The sequence below is a fragment of the Postia placenta genome, assembly GCF_002117355.1.
Source record: "Postia placenta MAD-698-R-SB12 unplaced genomic scaffold POSPLAscaffold_6, whole genome shotgun sequence".
NCBI classification, from domain to species: domain Eukaryota; kingdom Fungi; phylum Basidiomycota; class Agaricomycetes; order Polyporales; family Adustoporiaceae; genus Rhodonia; species Rhodonia placenta.
In genome coordinates, this window is record NW_020169837.1 from 1,302,542 (window position 1) to 1,323,508 (window position 20,967).

At 57.0% G+C, this 20,967-nt stretch overlaps 10 protein-coding genes across 10 annotated transcripts; 5 read left to right on the plus strand and 5 right to left on the minus strand.

Annotated features, from left to right (window-relative positions):
• Positions 1 to 179: 179 nt before the first annotated feature.
• Positions 180 to 1,162, minus strand: POSPLADRAFT_1056225 (hypothetical protein; the record flags this gene model as incomplete). Its single annotated transcript, XM_024480746.1, has 2 exons — positions 180 to 1,082; positions 1,145 to 1,162. The coding sequence occupies 2 exons, from the start codon at positions 1,160 to 1,162 to the stop codon at positions 180 to 182; spliced, it is 921 nt and encodes a 306-aa protein (XP_024339655.1).
• Positions 1,163 to 1,189: 27 nt separating this feature from the next.
• Positions 1,190 to 3,118, plus strand: POSPLADRAFT_1056226 (hypothetical protein; the record flags this gene model as incomplete). The annotated part of the gene is made up of 3 exons (XM_024480747.1): positions 1,190 to 1,513; positions 1,674 to 2,821; positions 2,956 to 3,118. The coding sequence occupies 3 exons, from the start codon at positions 1,190 to 1,192 to the stop codon at positions 3,116 to 3,118; spliced, it is 1,635 nt and encodes a 544-aa protein (XP_024339656.1).
• A 521-nt stretch (positions 3,119 to 3,639) lies between these two features.
• On the plus strand, positions 3,640 to 6,892 carry POSPLADRAFT_1065929 (hypothetical protein; the record flags this gene model as incomplete). The annotated part of the gene is made up of 8 exons (XM_024482017.1): positions 3,640 to 3,904; positions 3,933 to 3,967; positions 4,212 to 4,966; positions 5,042 to 5,438; positions 5,505 to 5,648; positions 5,713 to 6,018; positions 6,069 to 6,269; positions 6,350 to 6,892. 8 exons carry the CDS (start codon positions 3,640 to 3,642, stop codon positions 6,821 to 6,823), a joined length of 2,577 nt encoding a protein of 858 aa, XP_024339657.1. The 3' UTR covers positions 6,824 to 6,892.
• A 762-nt stretch (positions 6,893 to 7,654) lies between these two features.
• POSPLADRAFT_1180950 (hypothetical protein) lies at positions 7,655 to 10,739 on the plus strand (the record flags this gene model as incomplete). Its single annotated transcript, XM_024488796.1, has 4 exons — positions 7,655 to 7,703; positions 7,735 to 8,821; positions 8,870 to 8,974; positions 9,023 to 10,739. The coding sequence occupies 4 exons, from the start codon at positions 7,655 to 7,657 to the stop codon at positions 10,737 to 10,739; spliced, it is 2,958 nt and encodes a 985-aa protein (XP_024339658.1).
• Positions 10,740 to 12,023: 1,284 nt separating this feature from the next.
• Positions 12,024 to 12,799, minus strand: POSPLADRAFT_1056229 (hypothetical protein; the record flags this gene model as incomplete). Its single annotated transcript, XM_024480748.1, has 5 exons — positions 12,024 to 12,131; positions 12,190 to 12,284; positions 12,353 to 12,387; positions 12,444 to 12,577; positions 12,629 to 12,799. The coding sequence occupies 5 exons, from the start codon at positions 12,797 to 12,799 to the stop codon at positions 12,024 to 12,026; spliced, it is 543 nt and encodes a 180-aa protein (XP_024339659.1).
• POSPLADRAFT_1180954 (hypothetical protein) lies at positions 12,790 to 14,266 on the minus strand. Its single transcript, XM_024488797.1, has 7 exons — positions 14,067 to 14,266; positions 13,782 to 13,992; positions 13,630 to 13,728; positions 13,490 to 13,572; positions 13,222 to 13,433; positions 13,079 to 13,163; positions 12,790 to 13,027 (listed from the first exon to the last, which is right to left on the minus strand). The coding sequence occupies exons 1-7, from the start codon at positions 14,228 to 14,230 to the stop codon at positions 12,943 to 12,945; spliced, it is 939 nt and encodes a 312-aa protein (XP_024339660.1). The 5' UTR covers positions 14,231 to 14,266; the 3' UTR covers positions 12,790 to 12,942.
• A 102-nt stretch (positions 14,267 to 14,368) lies between these two features.
• On the plus strand, positions 14,369 to 15,112 carry POSPLADRAFT_1039772 (hypothetical protein). The gene is made up of 3 exons (XM_024477593.1): positions 14,369 to 14,700; positions 14,781 to 14,984; positions 15,035 to 15,112. The coding sequence occupies exons 1-2, from the start codon at positions 14,601 to 14,603 to the stop codon at positions 14,882 to 14,884; spliced, it is 204 nt and encodes a 67-aa protein (XP_024339661.1). The 5' UTR covers positions 14,369 to 14,600; the 3' UTR covers positions 14,885 to 14,984; positions 15,035 to 15,112.
• POSPLADRAFT_1065932 (hypothetical protein) lies at positions 15,070 to 16,479 on the minus strand (the record flags this gene model as incomplete). Its single annotated transcript, XM_024482018.1, has 4 exons — positions 16,298 to 16,479; positions 15,951 to 16,225; positions 15,511 to 15,748; positions 15,070 to 15,461 (listed from the first exon to the last, which is right to left on the minus strand). Exons 1-4 carry the CDS (start codon positions 16,356 to 16,358, stop codon positions 15,070 to 15,072), a joined length of 966 nt encoding a protein of 321 aa, XP_024339662.1. The 5' UTR covers positions 16,359 to 16,479.
• Positions 16,480 to 17,266: 787 nt separating this feature from the next.
• POSPLADRAFT_1074270 (hypothetical protein) lies at positions 17,267 to 18,245 on the minus strand. Its single transcript, XM_024482684.1, has 7 exons — positions 18,190 to 18,245; positions 18,125 to 18,130; positions 17,961 to 18,076; positions 17,845 to 17,908; positions 17,693 to 17,780; positions 17,551 to 17,640; positions 17,267 to 17,494 (listed from the first exon to the last, which is right to left on the minus strand). The coding sequence occupies exons 1-7, from the start codon at positions 18,222 to 18,224 to the stop codon at positions 17,444 to 17,446; spliced, it is 450 nt and encodes a 149-aa protein (XP_024339663.1). The 5' UTR covers positions 18,225 to 18,245; the 3' UTR covers positions 17,267 to 17,443.
• A 1,318-nt stretch (positions 18,246 to 19,563) lies between these two features.
• Positions 19,564 to 20,763, plus strand: POSPLADRAFT_1046261 (hypothetical protein; the record flags this gene model as incomplete). The annotated part of the gene is made up of 4 exons (XM_024478981.1): positions 19,564 to 19,590; positions 19,857 to 19,888; positions 20,016 to 20,171; positions 20,487 to 20,763. The coding sequence occupies 4 exons, from the start codon at positions 19,564 to 19,566 to the stop codon at positions 20,761 to 20,763; spliced, it is 492 nt and encodes a 163-aa protein (XP_024339664.1).
• Positions 20,764 to 20,967: the final 204 nt, after the last annotated feature.

Consider the following 20,967-nt stretch of genomic DNA (forward strand, 5'->3'; position numbering starts at 1 on the left):
GGGCGGGCGTTGTCCTGGCGTCGTATCGTGTGACGTATAACGTATGGTGTCAATGTCGTCGTCGTCGTCGTGCGCTCCGGCTCCGCGGGTCCCGACGGCGTGCGTGTATGGTATATGGTGTGGCTGGGGTGCTCCTGGGTAGCGGCGGCAGTGGCAGGCTAGGCAGCGTGGAGCGGAACTCAGCGCCCCGCGCCCGGCCTCCGCCCTCCGACCCGCCTCTCCCCCGGCCCCGGCGAGATGTGTCCCCGAGCTCTTGTGGAAGTTGGACGTTGGACGTTGGACGTTGGACGTTGAACGCTGGACGCTGGACGCTGGACAGGGAGCGCGCGGATACGCGGAACGAGACGAGGCGAGGAGCGCGCGCGCGCGGTGCATGGCGTGCGCGGGCGGGTGAGTGTGACCGAGGGCGCGGGAGGGCAGGAAGAGGAGGGGCCCTGCCGCACGGGGATGAGGATGAGGATGAGGATGAGGGTGAGGGTGATACGAGTCCGGGGCTGGCGCGGGGGGGCTGCTTTGGGCTTTTGACGACCGGGACAGGGAGAAGCGGCGGGGAAGCAGGACGGAGGGCTGGCGGCGTGTCTTTGCACTTGCACTAGTGATATGGAGGGAGTCTCGCCCCCGCCCCCGCGGGGAGGAGACGCGTGTGTGCGCTGGCGTGTGCTGTGTTGTGCGGGCCGCGGGAGGCAGAGAGCAGGGACCAGGGACCAGAGACGCGGCGTGGAGAGCGTGGCTAAGGAGCGCGAGGGTGCGTGAGATGGGGTGAGCGCGGCGGGATCGCACGCACGCACAGGCGTGGGGGCGGGCGGGTGCCGGAGGGGCTTGTGGGCAGACGCGCGGAGGGGCGGGGCAGGGCGGTTGCGTGCAGGCGGCGGGGTGCGCGCCGGGTGTGCAGGTCGGGATAGGATGGGGCGGGTAGCGGCGCGGGGGGGAGGGGATGTGGGTACGTCCGTGGGGGGACAGTTGGGCAGGAGGCGGGGCGGGGTGATGGGAGGAGTGCGTGCGCGGGTAGGCGGGCGGAGCGAGGGCGTAGGGGGAGCGAGTGGGAGCGTGGAGAGGACACTGGCGAGGAGAGAGCAACGGCACTGGGGCGTGCGATGGGGCGTGCTTGACGACAGCAGCGACGATCGCGCAAGGGCCGGCGCACGCTCTCACTCGACGACATCCCTGTCTGCGCAGGCCAGCCCCTCGCATGCATCGACACACGGCGACACACAGAGTCGCACGACCGCTGCCCTTGTGCTTTGTCCCGCGCACGCCGAGGCCAAGTCACTATGAATGCTCGCGGGCGGGCGCGAGCAGCATCATAGACGCCCATCGACCCGCTCGATCGATCGGCGCATGCGCAAATTTGCGTTGCGCCGCCAGTCCGTCGCCCGCCTGCGCCTGCGCACCCATCCTCCTCCTCCTCCTGCTCTCCGCCAACGCAAACCACCGCGCCCCGCACGACGCCAAGCTGGCGGACCACGACCGCGACCACGAGCCCGCCCTCGTCACGGGGGCACAGCACGCCGACGTGAGTGTCTGCGTCCGCGTCTGTCTGTCTCTGTCTGCCTTCTCTCCCCGTCTCCCGTCTTTGCGCGTGCCCGCGCCCGCGCTCTCCTCTCTCCCACATGACATGACATACGCTGATCTGCATCTGCGCTCCTGCTGACCGCGGACTGCTTCGTCCACAGCCCGCCCTCCTCCACGACGTCTCGGCCTTCCTCGTCCGCGAGGGCGCCCGCCCGCACAAACACAAAGACAACGGCAAAGACAAAGACAACGGCAACGGCAAAGGCAAAGGCAACGGCAACGGCAAGGGCAAAAGCAAAGACGCGAAGCAGACGGACCGCCCCGCCGTGCCCGCCCACACGCAGCCGCACGCCGCGGACAAGGACAAAGACAACGACAATGGCAGGCGCTCCTCGACACGCACCGCGCGCGCGCACGCAGACAAGCCCCCCGCACACGCGCCCGGGGGCGGCGCCAACGCAGGCGTGTCCGTGTCCGTGAACAGCAGAGACAAGGGCAAGGGCAAGGGCAAGAGCAAGGGCAACGACAATGACAAGAGCAACGACAACGACAAGGGCAAGAGCAAGAGCAACGACAAGGACAAGGACAACAGTAAGACCGCCGACACGCGCACCGCCGACAAACGCAAACGCGAACGCGAACGCAAACCCGCCGCCGACACACCCGCAGACCCCGCGCCGCCGCCCAACGAACCGCCCGCGCCCCCGTCCTCGCTCCTCGTCCCCCCGACCCCCGCATGGTACGCCGCCCTCCCGCCCCTCGCACCCGCACCCGCACCCGCACCCGCACCCTCCGCCCTCCCGACACCGACGCCGACGCCCGCACAGCTCGCCGCGCTCACCGCGCGCGCGTACGCGCTGCTCGACCGCGAGAGTGCGCGCTGGCACGGGCTGGACGCGGCCGGCGGCGGGGAGGGTAGCGGCACCGGTAACAACAACAACAACAACAGCACCGGCACCGGCAACAAAAACGAGAGCAAGTGGGACGCCGTCGGCGGCGGGAAGAGCACAGGCGCGGTCGGCGGCGGGAAGAGCGCGGCGGACCGCCGCTTCCTCGCGGCGGTGCTGCGCGCGGGCACGCTGAGCGACCGCCTGAGCGCGCTCACGCTGTGCGTGCGCGACGCGCCCGTGTATGAGCGCGCGGCGCTCGAGCGGCTGGCGGGCATGATGGCGCGCCGCGGCGGCGGGGGCGTGGGCGGAGGAGGAGGTACAGGAGGGGGCGGCGGCGGCGGGAGGGAGGAGGGCCTGAAGGCGGTGCGGTGCGTCGTGGACTGGTGGGTCGGCGGGGGCGCGCCTGGGCGGAAGCTGCGGTGCGTGTTGTGTCTGTCTGTCTGCGCGCGCGCGCGTTCTGTGCGCGAGGACCGAGGCCTGAGGGCTGAGGGTCGAGGGTTGAGGATGGGGAATTGCAGAACTGATACTGATGCTGATTGGGCGGCTGCGGCAGGTACCTGCGCGACCAGCCGCTGCTGCACGCGGGCGCGACGGACGCGCACCTGCTGCTGTGGGCGTTCGAGGACTGGCTCAAGAAGTGGTTCTTTGGCGTGCTGGGCGTGCTCGAGGTGCGTGACGCCGCCTGCGTGTGTGTGTGTGCGCGCGCGCTGTGCTGACGATGACCGCTGTCCGTTCATGAATACCCTGCTCTGTCCGCCCCGTCGTTGCGCTGCGATGTGCGATGTGCGACATGCGACATGCGACATGCGATATGACGACGACGACGACGACGCCGACAACAACACCCGACAACACCCGTGCGCCTCACCTCGCGCCTCGTGCCCCGCGCTGCGACCTGCCGCCGCCACCGCCGCAGACGTACTCCCTCGACCCGCTCCCGTACGTGCGCACGCAGACGCTCGGGTTCATCGCGACGCTCCTCCGCGAGCGCCCCGAGCAGGAGCAGAACCTGCTGCGGCTCCTCGTGCACAAACTGGTGAGTGGGCGGCGCGCCGCTCGTATCTGCGTCTCGCGGCTCGCGGCTCGTGTCTCGTATTTGCGTCTCTGGTGCATTGCACGCGCACGCGTCTGCGTCTCTGTTGCATTGCACGCGTCTCGTATCTCTGCTGCGTTGCACGCATTTCGTATCTACATCCCCCTCGTTCTCGTTCTCGTTCTCGTTCTCGCTCGCCGCGCTATGTCCGGGAGTCACACCGGGTGCAGTCCGGTGCCCGCTGCCCTGGCACTTTTGGGTACTCTGGCCATTTCGGGTGCCCTGGCCCTTTCGGGCACTCTGGCCCTTTCTAGCAGCCTGACACTTTCGGGCACACGCTGGCACCCTGGCCGATGTTACACCGTGACGAGGCTTGATTCATTGGTGTTTCCGGAGGCCCTCGAGCACTCCTATCTGCCGCTGCGTGGGGAAACGGGCGTGGGTTGTCTCGGCCAGCCTGCGTTGTTGGGTTTCGGGCCCGCAGGCTCGCTGGCCAGAACCTGCCCGAATAGCTGTGCCCCCTTCGCTGTCTGTGTGTGTTGTGTGGATGTGGATCCGGTTCGACGGGCACAGATGGCTGTGTCCCAGGCTGTCTGGGCTGGCCCATGGGAGTTTTGCGTCCGAGGGAGCTCCCAAGGTCTGCCGGGTCGCTCGTTCTTCCCTTCCTTCATTTCTTTCTTTCGTTCTTTCTTTTCATCTATCCTATCTTTCTTTTCTTCCCTGCTTTCTTTTTTCCCATGCACCTTGTCCCCACATGCTGACGCGGCGCCTCGCAGGGCGACACGGACAAGGCGATCTGCTCGCGCGCGAGCTACCACCTGCTGCAGCTGCTGCAGGCACACCCCGCGATGAAGGCGGTGATTGTGCGGGAGGTCCGCGCGCTCGTGTTCCGTCCCGGGGGCCCGGGCCCGGGGCCGCGCGACGCGGCTGGGGCTGGTGCTGGTGGGAGCGAGCCGCGCGGGCATGTCCACACGTACATCCGATTCGCGGACGAAGACGCGCAGGGCGATGGTGCGGGCGGAGAAGGGGCGGCCATGCGTCGGGCACGCGGCGCGGATGGGAACGCGCGGGGCAAGGGTGCCCCAGGCACGCGCGCGGGGGGGCCGGCGACGATGGCGCGGTGGAACGCGCACGCGTGGTACTACGCGGCGGTGACGCTCAACCAGGTCGTGCTGAGCCCCGCGGAGGCGGACCGCGCGGTGGCGCGGACGCTGGTGGGCGTGTACTTTGAGATGTTCGAGGAGGTGCTCGGCGCGAAGCGCCGCGGGGAGGTGAGCGAGGAAGCGGCTGGGAGCGGCGGAGAAGGCGGTGGCCATGGAGATGGGGAGGCGAAGGCGAAGGGCAAGAACGGGGGGAGGGAGAAGGGGGAGAGGAAGGGGAAGGGGAGGAGGCCGGCGGGCGCGAAGGAGGTGCGTGGGGCAGCCGGGTTTGCCGAGGTCGAGGATGCGACGTCGAGGCTGCTCGGTGCGGTCCTGACAGGCGTGAACAGGGCGTTGCCGTTCGCGAAGCTGGACGTTGCGGGGGATGAGACGTGAGTAGGCCGGTCTTTGTGTTGCGCCGAGGGTTCACGGCATGCGGTTCTGACCATGGTGCTGATTGCCCGCAGCTTCAAGGCGCACATCGACACGCTGTTCCTCATCACGCACACCTCGACGTTCAACATCTCGCTCCAGGCGCTGCTCCTCGTCCTCCAGATCACCACCTCTCTCTCCGCGCACCACCCATCGCAGCCGTCCACGTCCGCTGCGCCCGCGTCCTCCTTTGCGACGGCGCTCACAGACCGCTTCTACCGCACGCTCTATGCCTCGCTCGCTGACGCGCGGCTCGCCGAGTCCAACAAGCAGGCGATGTACCTCAACCTCCTGTTCAAGGCGCTCAAGGCAGACCGGAACGTCGAGCGGGTGGCGGCATTCGTGCGGCGGTTCGTGCAGGTGCTCGCGGTTGGCGTCGGTGGCGGCGGCGGCGCTGAGTTCGTCGCCGGCGGGCTGTACTTGCTCGGCGAGGTCTGTTGCGTGGTTTAGTGCTCTCTTCCTCGACACTCATGCTGACCTTCCTGTTGCCAATGCCAGCTTTTCCAGTCTATACCTGAGCTCAAGACCCTCCTGGGAGGCAAGGGCAAGCGGGGCGTCGTCCCGGTGGAAGGCGAGGACTACGATCCCCTCAAGCGGGACCCTCAGTACGCACACGCATCGGCGACGCCGATGTACGAGCTGGTGTGCACTTTCGCGGCTCCACAGTACATACTCGTACACCTCCGCTCACCTCCTGCCATTATAGATGCCCCTGCTCCACCACTACCACCCGACCGTGTCGCTGCACGCCCGCCAGCTGCTGAACTCTGAGCCGATCACCGCATCGCCCGACCTCGCGCTCAACACGCTCTCGCACTTCCTTGATCGTTTCGTGTACAAGAACCCGAAGAAGCCGCGCACGAGGGGGCCCAGCGCTATGCAGCCTGCTGCGAGCGCGCAGGACGGCGCAGGCGGGGTCAAGATGTCGCGAGGCGAGGTCGCCGACGACGGCCTGCGCGTGAACGAGGAGAACTGGTGGAAGAGGAAAGCAGAGGACGTGCCGGCCGACCAGGTGCGTCGTGTCGCCCGCCGTTGTCCGCTCAGCCTGCTCACACCTTGCAGGTGTTCTTCCACAGATACTTCACGAAGAAGAAAGAAAGGGAAGACGAAAAGGCCGCGAAGGTGGGGAAGCGGAGAGGCCGCGAGGATGAGTCGGACGAGTCGGACGGAGACGAGGGTGCTAGTGACGACGGCGAGCTGTCTGCATCGGATGTTGAGCCTTCCGCTGAAGTCGAAGACGATGTCGAAGGACCCGATAGCGACGTAGATGAGGCAGAGATCTGGGAGGCATGTCACATTTTCTTCTCCTTCTCCCTGAGAACTGAAATCACATCTCCGATTAGGCCATGAAAGCAACCATGCCTGCGGAACTGCAAGACGATGACCTGATGGAAGATAGCGAGGATGAGGACGATATCCCATCAGGGCTTGACGAGGACAGCGAGGACGAAAACATCAGTCTCTCTGACAAGGAGTCTGCCAACGAAGACGAACCAGAAGAGGAAGAGGACGATGGATCCGATGCATTCTCTTTGGTTGAAGGCTCAGATGCAGAAGACTTGTTGTCGCTCGATGCCGACGTCGACGTGCCTGGAGGCATAGGCCTCATCGAGTACGATGGCTCTGTCGCGTCCGACGACGCAGGCGAGTGGTCTGGATTCGGCGCCGAAGGAGATGCGCAAAGCAAAAAGGGCAAGCGGAAACGCGAGCAGGACGGCGCGAAAGACCGGAGGAAGAAGCTGAAGAGCTTACCGACATTCGCGAGCTACGAGGATTATGCACGCATGATCGAGGATGGCCCGGAGGATAACTTATAGGCGAACATCCTGATCGTATTCGTTCCTGTTAATGTCCGTTTCATGTTAATCACATTTCATTTTCACTGTTTGTCCAGTGTGTGGAAGCTACGGTGCTTGCTAACGACTCCTGAAGAATGCCTTGGCCTTCGCCGTGGGGTCTCGTTATCGCACGTCTGACTCTAACGATCAACCGACAGGCAGTAGACTAAACTCCTAGTCCACCAGTAAGCCCGCGAGCGCAACAGAACTGGAGCAAATGACGAGCGGTAACCAATCAAACAACAAATAGTATGACCTATAGTTGGAGCTTATTGACTGACTTTTCATTGCAGCAACCTCAGAAAAGCGGAAAGCCCGGCTGAGTATCGCAAGAGATATAAACATCTATTCGCATGATACACAGCTACAATATGCTCATGGTGTCCTTTTTGCCCCTTAGGTGTTCCAGGTCTGACGATCAATGAGTACTGCATAATCTCGATTTCGATCCCGATCATGCCCAAAGGAGCCATGAGGTTACCCCTCAAGGAAAATCTGTCGCCTCTTCAACGACATTTGCGACTCGCCACAGGTCAAATTGTAACATCCTCGATGGCGGTAGAAGTAGAAATGGTAGGCAAAAGCTTCACTCGTCACCACTCGAATTTTGATTAGCTGTTGTGTCCAGCCGCCCCAGAAACAAAGGCACTGTCAAATTAAGCGAAGCCAGGTGATGAATATAAGGTATCTTTGCACGATTCTATTCGGGAGCGGACTACCAAGCGGGTGAAGTATTCATGCTGGTCGAATAGTAAATCAAACGCACCGAATGATGTCTGTGAGAGGCTGACTGAGTGGCTGACTACCCATATGCCCGCCGCCAGCCTCCTGTTGTTCGCCGCATCAGCATCGCATATACGTAAGGATGCACTTCCTCCTCTGCTCTACAGAATCTTGGCCCAGAAATATGCCCAGGAAAATGCAGAAGATATTCAGCAAGGTCGCCGCGCGGATCAAGCGGGAGTGCAAGGCATGCGAGGGCTGCAGGCACAGGGACAGCAAGTCGAAACACTGCGAGGCACCACATGTGGACAAGAACGCCATCGGCACCCCAAAACCGCTCGCGGCTCGTAAGGACACGGACACCGCAGACATCTCGCGCAAGTCAGGTATTTCCGTCCTAGTCGCTGTCAAAAATGCGAATGGGGCGATCGGCGACATCAATGCAAAGACGGCACCGGCAGTTAGGGAGGCTCCTATGCAGCGCATTCCTAAGAGCTCTGTGCGCAGCACAGCGGCTAACCAACAGGAGTCCAAGCCCGTTGTCCATTCTGTCGCTGTGACGGGAGTGTCGCTTCGTACCAAGACTGCTCTCGCAAGAGCTCGCCCTGCCCATGGTGCACGCTCCGTCTCCAAGCCCGTCAAGAGCAAGAATGGCTCCATTGTCGCGGGCAACCCTCGCTTGTTAGAGCCCAAGTCAGACAGTCACCTCCGGGCGAACACCGCCAGTGGGTCGTCGAAGCATCGTGTCGGAAATAGCAAGGAAGAGCTCTCGAACAACGATCGGACAGGCGTGATTGAATGTAAGAACGTGGCCGCCTCAGCTCCTCGCCCGCTGCTCCTCACGAAAGGCTCGTCTATCCCCGTTCTTGCTCGGGCAAGAAAGAGCGGACAACCTCGCGGCATCCCGGGCCTAGTTCAGCCTGTTGATGAAGCTCAAGCATCTGTCGCGCCCGCAGAGGTCACCGCGCCGGACGAGGCAAAGCTTTTTTCAATGCGGGTGGTCGACGTCGAGGTGCAAGCTACAGGGGATGGTAAGCCCTTGGTCGCAGCAGATGCAGTCGTCAAGAAGACAGGCAAGGCGACCACAGCTTGCGCGCTGGTTGCGGTCAAGGAATCACAGCTCGCAGTCAAGCAGCGCGAGGGTCACGCACAAAATATCATCAAGACGCAGCGTATCGCGTGTGCAAAATCGGCCATAGACATTACTGTCAAGCGTCCTCGGCTCGAAGTACACACGCAAAGAGATAACAAAACGTGAGCCAGAGGTTGATATGATTGTAATTTGCACTGAACAAACCACAGCAAAATTAAAGGGAGAAGGGGAGTCGAGGAACACCTTTGTGGTCCACAGTTTAGTAACAATGAAGAGGATGCAACTGCAAACGCGCTCAACTTGAGCTCCGACAGGCAAGCTGTTTCACCTGTTGTCTAGAATACGATCTCATGGCGTTACAGCACACCGGATGAGAGTGCATTTGTAACGAGCGAGCGTGGCGGCTCACGTTCCGCTGCACCGTCGGAGGACCTCACGCTCGTTGGCCCCGAACTGTCTCTCGCAATTGCGATACACTCCGGTACGAAGACTGCCTTTCCGCGTGCGCCAAGCACCTCCGAGTGTGTGCGCAAAATCGTCGGCCTTATTCTATCCTTGTCTGTCATCAAGAGAACGGCGCCAGAGCCAATTCAGATCGCTAAGCCTTCTAAGCCTCACTTTGTCTTCCCCGCCCTCCCAGTCAATGCGGATGGTGTTCCCATTCTTACGGCGCGCATCCGCGAGGACATCGCGAAGATCGTGCAGATGGAGACGGACATCATCGAAAAGCGTCGTGCTGCGTTGAACCAACTCGAGCACTTCTTGATACAGCGCGAGAAGATTGGAGGAAGCGGCACCGACGAGTGGCAGGACCAGGAAGTCGGGGAGATCAACTCCCCGCGTTTATCTGGTTGTGAGCAGTTCTGGTCTAACAACCTGGACGCCGAGGAGCCTTGGCACACGTACATTGGCAACATTCTCTCGACGATTCGCCAAATTCCTACTCCCGCTGCCGATCCCGTCATGGTTCCAGCGTCAGCTTCCGTTCCTGCCCTTACCTCTGTTAAGCTTGTGTCTGTCCAAAAGGATACGGTACAACCTGCCCGGACGGAGGGTCTGGTCATCAGCGAGCCAGCGGTGAACTCTGCCCTGGTCGATGAGCTGGCTTCAGTGGATAATGACGAGGACGGCGACGACATGCACAAGCTGCTCTGCAACCTGAGCAAAGAGGCACAACAGAAGGCATTGACGCTGCAGAAAAAACTGAAGACAATGCGCGAGGAAGAGCGCAGCGGCCGGCAGGTTGAGCGCAAGGACGGTGGTGAGGGTATCGCACGTCAGCGCCTCCTGCCTTATAAGAAGGTCGGAGGGGACGATGCGCCTAGCGTCCACAACGCAGTGCAACACATACAGCTCCACCAATACGGAGCTCCCGCTGCCGATCCTTCCAATGTTGCACCAGGATTGACTATGTGCGGGTCTGCCAGTAGGGGTAAGGTCAGACAACTAGCGGTGGAAGCGGAGGTGAGGCCATTGCAGCCTTCCGCTGTGGATAAGAAGCGTGCGGTGTATGAGGCCTGGCTCACAAAGCGTGCATACGAGAAGCTCATCAAGGTGGACAAGCAACAGGCCTCTTCGATGCCGCGCAAACCCGAACAGAGGACCTTGGCGATTCCAGGGGCTTCCCATATTGCCGAGCGACTTTCCTCTTCAGAGCGCGAGCCTATACAGGTTCCGTCCATGCCGGGTACGAAGGCGACGAGCGCAGCTTGGACAATAAGCAACACGCCGACGCCTAGTGTACCTCCAACGCCTGTCAAGCAAACAATTCAGATTACCCCAATAAGTACTGCAACGCCCAGCGCGCCGAATGCCAACAGCGCGACTCCGGGCAAGGTGGTCGCGAGTCCGACGAAGCCACCCGTCCATAAGCCATGGGGTCCGTGTGTTGACCGAGCTCGCGCTGCGATGACAGCCAAAGAGAGCCTGCAAGCGGACGTGTCTGGAAAGCAGGAAGCTCGTAAGAAAGCCCCTGACGCTGATTCTTTCGCAACGCGAGGCCTACAGTTCCGAGCACCGTTGCGTCCAATCACAAACATCCTTGGAGCATCTGCGAACGATCAACGTCTCTTCTCTTGATGGCCGGAAGTACCTTTCTGCATCACAGGTGGTATCCCCCCACCTGTGGGGCAAAAGAGCGATTGTGATCCGCGAGAGGGGCGATTGGGGTTATTGTATGGATTCGAGTTCTAATCATTCTGGGTTTTGGGTTTTGGGTTTTGGGTTACTTTTCTTTCTATTCTCGTCGGTAAACAGCAGGGATTTGGTGGTTGCATGATTCTATTCTGTATCCTTATTCGACAAACAACGATAGCCATGCACCAGGTAAGTCATTGAGCTCGACGCATGTACACTCACTGACGACTCAATGATAGATCCTTCAAAAAATACAAGTAGACTCGAGTACTTCATGGCACCGCCATCGAGCTCTGCACCACCGTGAGCGATCTTCCTGCCGATGTACAGTCTCAATATTTATACCTGCTACTATCCCCTAGGTGCGATCACGATGGTCGTCGAGGGCTTGGGTTTTATTTGTCTATGCGTAGTAACAAATAAGAAGTACTATCTTATCATGAATGGCGAGCGCTGTTTGGTCAAGCAGCTGGAGTGCTCGCGGGGCGTTGATATGTGACGATGTCATGGACCGGATTAATGCTGCCCGCGCGTGACAGGATGGGCACGGGAATGTGACGCCACGCGTCTCGGTTAGCGTGGTATCCCCGTGCCTCACAGCGCAGCATCCCTTTGAAAAGTGGGCGCGTAGTGCCCGAACGGCAAATGTACGTCCTCAATGATGCGCCTCTGCGGGATGCATGGTGTGCGAAGCTTCGCAGTGAAAAACTACAGAGCTTGCAATGACTAGACGTGTCGATGGAAAGTTAACCCCCTCCAGATGATCTATTCAAACACGGAGAGCGACTCTCTTGGCCACACCATAATAGACCGGAATTTGATTGCTTGTAATGATCAGCTCCAGGGAACCCTTCCTAAGTTCTGTCTGCATCACTTCTAGCTCCGGACAAATGAAGTCTCGATAGCTCGAGCGTGCGATAATATGTCCAACCAGGTCCACTTGTGGGAGTACAGCAATTGAGGCCTTGGGTAAATGTAACCAACTTAAGTGGACTTTCCCTGCTTTCGCAATCGTCCATAAGGAAAGGCGTGAATGGACTGGTAGCCAGATTGGTCGAGAATGGCTTTCACTGATGGTGGTGCTAATTGCGACATGCGAAGTCCAAGTTTGCTTCAACCGTGGGTACAGCGAACGTCTTCGTATCTTCATGAGAACTGCGGAAGGACCATAATGTATAGTTATGGGTAATGCTATCCTCGAGCCTTCACGATAATCAATTTCGACGTCTATACAAGTGGAAGGACTTTGTCTGCTGCCGTTACAGTCAACTCCGACGTGACAGGCTCCACCGCGACAAAGTTGATCTCGTTTCCCTCTGTCACAAGCACGAAGCGCTGCAAATAAGTGCTGTGGTCAGCTACGCTGCGCGAATGGTGCATACTATCAATCTACCTTTGAGCGTGGTGCTCCCAAGCGCTCGGTGGCATCCCATAGCATACCAAGAGCTCCGACGAAAGACCCTCTGTCGTCAGCAATAAAACGGACAGCTTAGGTAACGTAAATTGAGGCCGCGTCAATATATCGAATTTCCTTAGAGACAATAGTGTTCACTCACGCGTGCCTCCGCTGGCTAGATTCTCCTTCCATGCCCTGCAAGGAACGCACGCCGATTAGCGCGAGCCTGACAAACCAGCATGTGTGCGCACTTCATGACAAAGACATCGTTTACCGCGACCACGTAGATGTCGTTGACACCCTTCGCCTTGAACTGATCATACCGCTCGATGTATCCTGGAATCTGGCGGCTGCACGTCCCCGTGAACGCTCCTGGCACCCCGACCTGAATGCTTTAACATTTTGCTCCGTATACAATGGGAACCCTCAGACTCACAAAGATGTTCTTCCCCGTGATCCCGTCGAACGTGAACGTCTTCACCGCCTCGTTTTCCTTCACAGGCACCGCAGTGGCAATGGTGGAGCCGACCTTCACCTCAGCGGCGGCCATCAGAGATACAGCGGCAGAGTGGGCAACCTTTGTCGCGCTCGAGAGGAGAGATGCCATGATGATGATTGCACTGGGAGAAGGAAGGAAAGTACAGGGCGAGACGCGTCCGACTCTGATATATATACCCGGGCTCCCACTGCTGGCGTCCTCCGCGTGACGTCATGACATGTCACACTCCAGTCATGTCTGCAGGACGAGCGTCACGACCGAGAAATGTTCTGGTACGCCAGGCTCGCGGACTCGTATTCTGGGATGAATATCCGCGACTGCTCCTTTTCCATGTACCTGCTTAGCATTTAGAATGCGATAACGCTACAATGTAAAACGAACGCTTACGCCATAAGTTCGTTTGCATAGTCCCTCACGAGTCCTACTGACTCGGAGTCCATGCTTGAGCTCGCCACCATCTGCGGGAGACTCACTGTCGTTAGGGAGTCATCGTGAGCGCAAGACATCAACAAGAACGACAGAACATGTACCAAGCATTCGCAGAAGGTGTTCAGCGCCGTATATTGAGCTCATTTCTTTTTCTTGGCCAACGATGACTGTAGGGCCCGTGACATATTTCTTGCGAATCTCTGCGTATTGCGGTCGTTCGAATCGGTATAGCAGGTTTGCCCCAAGTGCACGGTCAAAATATGTTTGTAAGCCTGCTATGATGGTCGGAAGCAGGATCGCAGGGTCTTTCAGGCTGTGATGTGTGAGCGACAAAGCCACAAACAGATGTCGTTAGGGGGTTGTACTAACTGTGGTGGCTGCTCCTTCGTAACGTAGTTCTTGTACTCCTCGAGTATCTGTATGACACTAGGCGTACGAGGAAGGCTGACTAGCTGAGCACACTTGTATGAGCCGGATGCAGAATGCCAGCCAAAGGGAGGGGATCACACCTGGTTGTTCTTCGTCACCGCCTCCCAGTCATCGACGAGTAGCACCTTGAGTGACTCCGGCACGGACAGCTTCATCTCCGGCCGCTTGCTGTGGTCATCCTACAGGCTGTGTTGTCAGCGACCAGAGCGAGACAGACGAGCGCACGACGGACCTCCTCTCGTCCCCGCTTCGTCCCTCTCCCGCCGTCCTTCCTGCCAACCCTCGTCGCGTCCTTCATGGACGATGTCTTAGTCGCGCCCTTCGCCGCCGCAGCGGAAGATGCGCCCTGGGAGGCGGATGCCTGGCTCTGCAACGCTTTCTGCAGCGCAACGTTCGTCTCGTTGTACTTCAGGAGACGGCTAGGTTGCACCCACTCGTCCCATCTGTACAGTCCGCCCAGTGCCATTTCACACAAGGGTCAGTTGAGCGAGTTTCGGAGAGAGGCTGGGAGACATACGTTTGCTTCCACCCCTTGTAATGCACAAAGAAGTGCGGGCCCACAGAGCCAAGCTTGGTCGTAGTCTCGTCCCAGTGCTCGTACTTGATTATCTTCGCCTCGTATATGAGGGGCCCGTGGTAACACAGGACTTTTTCTCCGACGTTATACACACCGGTGGACATGGCTACTTGAAGTTTACACTTACGCCTACAACCGATGCACTGAGGAGCGGGGCAAGACGCCGACCGAGCGCAGTTCGTTTCGCCTCAAGGCTTCCTACTGCAAATAGACGCTGCTGACGATTTTGAGTACACAAAGTAATAAGTACATCCATCCATCCTATAAGTGTAGAGCTACTCAGAACCCTATATAGAATACAGGAATAAACAGAGAGCAGCGACATAAGACTACGCATAGATAGCATATAGAACCTATATAGCCATAGCGTGCATGACATAAAACATAAATCGACCTGATATATAGTGGTGGTGGTGGCTTAGGGGATGGTGCCACGGGACGTTGTCCCTTAGGGGAACTGCATGCACGAAACAAATGAGGGCAGGAGGCCGGGCGTTGCACCGAAAGTGCAAACCCGCGCCCCGCGCGGGGTTACAAGGTTTCCCTCGTACCAGCAGCGGGGCAGTGGCAGGCTGTCAAAATATCATCAACAACAATGACAATTTTGCCCCGGTAGTGAACCGACTCACCGCTATAAAAATACATAAAATACAGGCGCGCTCTGCCCTACCTGCCCTGCGTTGTCAAATGGACACCAGGAGCCTGCCCAGAGCTCTGTCCAGCAAGAAAACCTGAGCTTGGGAAGTCCGGAGTACTGAGGTCGTGCGAGCAACATCGCTCCGCATGGCATGCGTATCGAGTCTTCGAAACATAACACCCGCGGAACGATGGTCGCCGTATGCATGATGTATGAGCCCGCTTGAATCGACGTCAGTATGTCGCAGCATGGATAAGATAGCTGTACTCACCCCTGCGCATGACATATTACCCCGCCACAGCCCCACTATGATCGCCGAGCCGCCGCTGCCGCACTACATGCGTGGCAGGACCGGCACCCACGCCTCCTTTTCGTCTCAGTAGGCTTGGGCACTGACCAGTCGAACTCGCCGTCATACTCGATGCGATGGCGCTCGGCCAGTCCCCGGAATAACGCGCGAAGACCGTCGTAGTCGGGAAGGTCTTCAAAGGCCAGACTGCGCGCGTACTTATAGAAGACGTCAAACTCAGTAGGCAGGCCGACGGTGAGGAACTCCTCGGTCTCCAGTTTTTTGTCGCGGATGAGACCCCACGTCTCTTCCGTGGTTTGGGCCTTGATCTTCCGCCAGGGGAGCGTGCCGCGGAGGAAGTAGATAAGCATGTAAGCGAGCGATTCGAGGTCGTCGCGTCGCGAGCATTCTGCACCCGCCATTAGTCACAAAACTCGTGACAGGAGGTGACGACATACCAATACCAAGATGAGTATTGATCGAGGCAAAGAGGCAGGTGCCGACGCCATGGTGTTCGTCCTGGTTGTACGGGATGTGCATATTCGTACGGGGATCGCGATACTTCTTTGCGAGGCCGAAATCAATGATGTTGACGAGATGTGACGCGTCCATATCAGATTTTGGGATTACGAAATTGGCCGGTTTGACGTCACGGTGAACGAGATCGCGTGAATGAATGTACTCGATACGAGAGATCTGTGACGCGTTGGGACGGATTGAGCAACGTGAAGAACAGACAGAAGGCGGAACACGGGATGAAACACGTCGCTAAGGGCGATATCGTGCGTGGGCGCGGCCCATGCCAAATATGGTCTGTGGCGTCCAACTCGCCAGGCGTTGCGCACGTCGACGCGTCGCTGGCGACATAGAAACAGTTGCTTAAGAAAGGGACACTCACAAGTTGGTCAGCCAGAAGTAGAATGGTCTTGAGAGAAAAGTGTCTGTTACACATCTTGAAAAGGTCTTCGAGAGAGGGACCGAGGAGATCAATGACCATGACGTTGAAAGGCCCATGCTTGCCCGACCACATAATCCATGGTACGCCAGGGGCTCCAGAAAGCGATTTGTATATTTTGGACTCTTGCTTGAGGGGACTCGACTTCGCCATTGCGGGTTCAAGCTTGATGGCCACCTCCTTACCGGCAACAGTGTGTACGCCGAGGAATACGCTGCCTACAAGCGTGATACGCGCGTTAGACCCTCCCTAGGTATTGCAATACATTGGAAACCCCCGGAAATACATACCGCATCCTCCCTTGGCTATGACATCTTCGAGTCTGTATTTCCCGCCGAAGGTTAGGTCCATGTCGTTTAGCGAGTGTCGGAGTCAGAAGGAACAACAGAAAAACGTGGAGAAAGGTGTGTTTACGTCCGGAGGACTCGCGACTGCGGCGCGCAACGTGAGGGAATCGTGTACGTCGTGAGGCCGATGGTGCTCGTGCAAGTCGAACGTCGAACGCCAGCCCAGCGAACTGGTGACAGGGCGTTCCGCGTCGCGTCTATTACATAATCATCAACCTTCAGCCACATCGGACATACCCGGCCGGCCCGGGTCAGTATTCGGTCTCACTCATATCCTGAGCTCAGCACTTGAGCTACTAGTAGAGTCTGGACTGCTATGGCCTGGAACTTGTCGACATCCTGAACGCCCATATCATTTGATCTACCGCGACTCATTTCCACCCGATCGCACTGGCTGTCGCAAACCCCGTCTGGTGTACAGTTCAGCTGCAGACCTGCCGTGGTTGCGCGTGTCCCGCAGTCACAACATGCCCAATAAGTGGACTTTTGCATCGGAGGCAAATATGGTCTCGAACCTGTGGTCAGCACCCCGATTGATAAGTCCTATTTGCGGTTCACCCCTTACGCTGAGAAATCTTCCGGACATGAGGCAGACTCATGGAAGCTGTCAAAGACCGCCCAGCACGGTCCGAGACTTGCTCCTGAAAGAACAGGAGTCATATGCACGAGCGATATTGACACAAAGCACCAATGGGGTATGGCAATCAGTCCTTTCGACGCATACAGAGCGGATGCATGAAGCTCTCACATATCTCCGAATGAATGGTGAGGACCACACGTTTCAGTCCCTCTGGAACGCACCATCAACTTCCCTCACCTGTATGATTATCAACGTGCAACCACGAGCCATGCTTACCAAAACATCGAGCTACACACGAGAGCTAGTAACACAATGCATCCCGCTAATCCAATGCACAGCCCAGGCATCGCATCGCTTGAAAAAATCAATGGTAAACACTTACAACCGTTGTACAGATTTCGGCGCAACAGTGCCTCAGCGATGAAGAACTTCATTGAGCACTAGCACAACATACACGACTAAAGCACCCGTCAATGACAAGAAAGAACATGCGAAAGCAGTCGAGATGATTATATGGGCTTGATTTTGAAGTGGAGAGAGATGAGGGAGAAGATGAGACACTGGCAATGCAAGCGCGTCAATGGATAGTAACAACTTGGACACACAATGGACGCACCTTCAGGTCCTGGACAAGATAGTAGAATACACGAAGACCCTCTGGATCCTCACTGTCCTGGATGTCGACTAAAGAGCCGATTTTTGCTGTCTGTCGCAGATTCAACACCCGTGTGAGAACTTAACAAGGTTCTAGAGCCTACCTCGAACGCGATGTGGTCGTTGCCAACACGGATTTCGAGCTCTTGCTTCCCTACAATGTTCTTCTTGGGCCAGTTGGTGTCGTCTTCCCTGCAGACGTGCAACAATTGTGTTCAAGTACTGAACATACACGTATTGAAGGATGAATACTTACTTGGTGATCTCGCTCGACTCAACGATGCGCTTGAGCTCCTTCACAACAAGTGGGCCGACCCACACTGGGACGCGTCAGGTGGTTGGGAAAACGCGGGAGGCACGCGAACGACTTACTCTCTTTACGAATCAGGCTGTCATTGCGGTAGTTCGAGTTGTTCGCGTATCGGAGACGTCCATGCGAGTACTCGAACTCGAGGAACTCGTGTCCGTGCTTGCCTGAGTGGCCGGTGCTGAAGAACTATGAGAAGAAGTTATGAAAGAGCGGGGTAAAAACCTACTAGTATCTGAGAGTGTGGGCGTGAGCATCTAACGTGCGCACGCCCTAGCGCTTTTTTGATCGCACCTAAGGTAGAAGGGGTCGTTCTCATGAGAAGACATGGCAAGTCAGTGGTGGTTGCGGGAGGAACGAGCTTGACGCCGCTGGTGAGGAGGGCTGCTGAGTCAGCAGGCGCCAATTTAAGTTGGGATCAATAGATGCCTTTATTGGACCACAACCCAAAACGCACCGGAACTGAAACCTACTCTCAGCCCCGAGAACATAGTTAAGAACATGCCTATAACGAGGACAGCGTCGGAAGGCTATACTAGTCCTTAGCTCAAATTCCGGAGAACAACATGTTTACTGGCTTCTGAGCTCGCACAGCTCTTTCGCTCATAGCAGATACATCGCGATGCCCAGTGGCATTACATAAGGCTGGTACGTGGAAGCGCATTTGCGGTGACTGAGATTCGACGGGGACAGAGATCACTACCCAAGTACGGTACTAGTGGAGTTTGCTATTGGCGCTGTGTGACCGTTTAATCCAAGCACATATTAAGGTGGGAGGAATGTGACCTGTATCAGGTATCTATCAACCTCCGGTCAGATTCATTCTGTCAGAAAGCCATTTGCGACGTGAGAGCATTTTATTTGCGTGCTCACAGTCTTTCAATACCATAGTGCCGCTGTCACAGCAATCAACTTGAAGACGGAGCAGCCACACCTCATGATGTAGGAACTGGGTTAGTGAGTCGCAGTTGCGCCAAATGTCATGGTCGCCGCAGTAGAAGTACGCTGCGCATGTGCTACACTGGTCGTGGATAGGTAATAACAGCCTTCGGGCATCTCAGTCAACACGTATAACTAGGTGTTCGTTCTCAATCACTTCACTGCAATCTCCCTCGCATCCCACTCTGTGATCATTGGTCTTTCCGCGAGCACATCGCAATGTCTGAGGGACCTCTGTCTGGACCAGAGCTCCAATCTTCTCTTGAAGCAATGTCAGCATTTGTAATTTAATCCCGCCCACTGTGACGATCTAACGTCCATTTATCGCCTCGGTAAAGCTCCAACGGCAATTGTGCCATCTGCGCATGCGCCAGTACGTCAAATAATTTTTATTGTTTTGTCAAGCATTAGCAGACACTGATTAGTTGCTTCCTCAGCACTCATCATCTGGGATAGTCTCATAACGTTCCCTGATGAGTTACACCTCATGCGGTCCTGTCGAGCCTTCTCCACGCTCCTTTCCATCGTGAATAGACTTGCCTTGTTAGGACTTGCCATCCTATATGTGTGTATCCTGTTGTTATCTCCACCAGTAGGTCGTCTTCGCGGGATCGCCCAACAATGTCTAAATCTCCTATATTGCAGAGGTCATGATCGCATAGTGCTTTGTTCTTTCATCGCCTCATATTCTTGTGTAGTTGCATAGGTGTATCATATGCCACATCAGCAATGGGCCTTGTGGTGACCAGTCTATCAGTAGGTAAAAGCATAGACTCTCGAGTCGCCATTCATGCATTTATTGTCTGAGTTTTTAGCCGTCTTAGCTCTTCGTACGCATGCTGTGAGCAGTGCAAACTGGTACCTAGTACTGCCGGTGTTGCTGTTGGGGCTGGTACCCGTCGGGACTAACTTGGTATGGGTATTCCTTTAATTTCCAGCGATCATTGTCTGAACCAAGTGTCAAGTATACCATCGTGGCATTTCCTAGAATTTGGATGCCCCAATTGCAACAGTGTATACAGAGTGTCACAATTAGCTCCGAGAAGAATGAAGCGTGAGTCTTTTCCGGTTATGTTCACATGCAGACGCTCCCTGATAAATGACTATGTCTCAGACGTGAGCCGTCATTGAAGCACCCTACGCCGCATTCATTGACTCACATCTCCTGCAAGTTTTGATAGCTACCAGGATCTCCGTTGTGTTTTCCGACATACTGGTCGTTGGTGCGACCTGGTACTACTTGCTGATACATCGCCCAGCAGCCTTGGCTCACACACAACTGTTCTCCATGGTTCTGGTTTCAAAGCCTCACTTGCCGACATTGGTGCTTCGCGATGGTGAGTCGAGCCGTGTTGATATCGCAGTATAGTCTGATTAAACAAAGCCGCTATTCATAGGCACGCTGTATTTCTTGTCAGGAGCTCTTTCGACCATACGAATGTCACTAATTATACGTGATTTGAAGGGCTATCTCGCTTCTGAATGTATATCTCTTGGTATGGAGCCAGAGTGCCCTAGTTAGTGACGAATCCTCCGGCAGACAGTAACGATCTCACAATTTTGTCAGAGGGTAGATGGCATCACGTCTCTCATCAATGTGTTCGTGTTTCCACCTTTCTCATGCTCGGCATGCACTGACCCTACTGCCACAGGTTATCATCCATACTCGCTGGACGGTTCCTCCTCCACATCCGTTCAGCCGCCAGTCGGCGCAATGCATCCAGCGGCAGCCAGTATAGTGATAGTCAGTCAGCTGCCGACACCGCCAGTCTAGAGACACGCTCCTGGATCTCCAGTGTGGAATTCATTGTGGACATTGGAGACGACAACGACCAAACATGCAACGCTGACCTTTTTTCTGATGACGAAGATGCCAATGTGCAGGAGCAAGACGAGGAGCCTGTTGCCATGTCGGTAACGCAATGCTAAGTCGGCCATGAATTGACTGGCTTCTACGTTGTGTCGTCGACTAAGGTAAATCTTTCGCCTTTCGCATTCATCGCTCGCGCTGAGTGAGCACATTGTGCAATAGACTTATGGTTCAGGGATATTGGGCATTCTTGTAGTGTAGATTTGGATCACGACGAGAGTGGGCTGGAGCTGGATTCATGTCGACGGCGAATTGGACGGAAG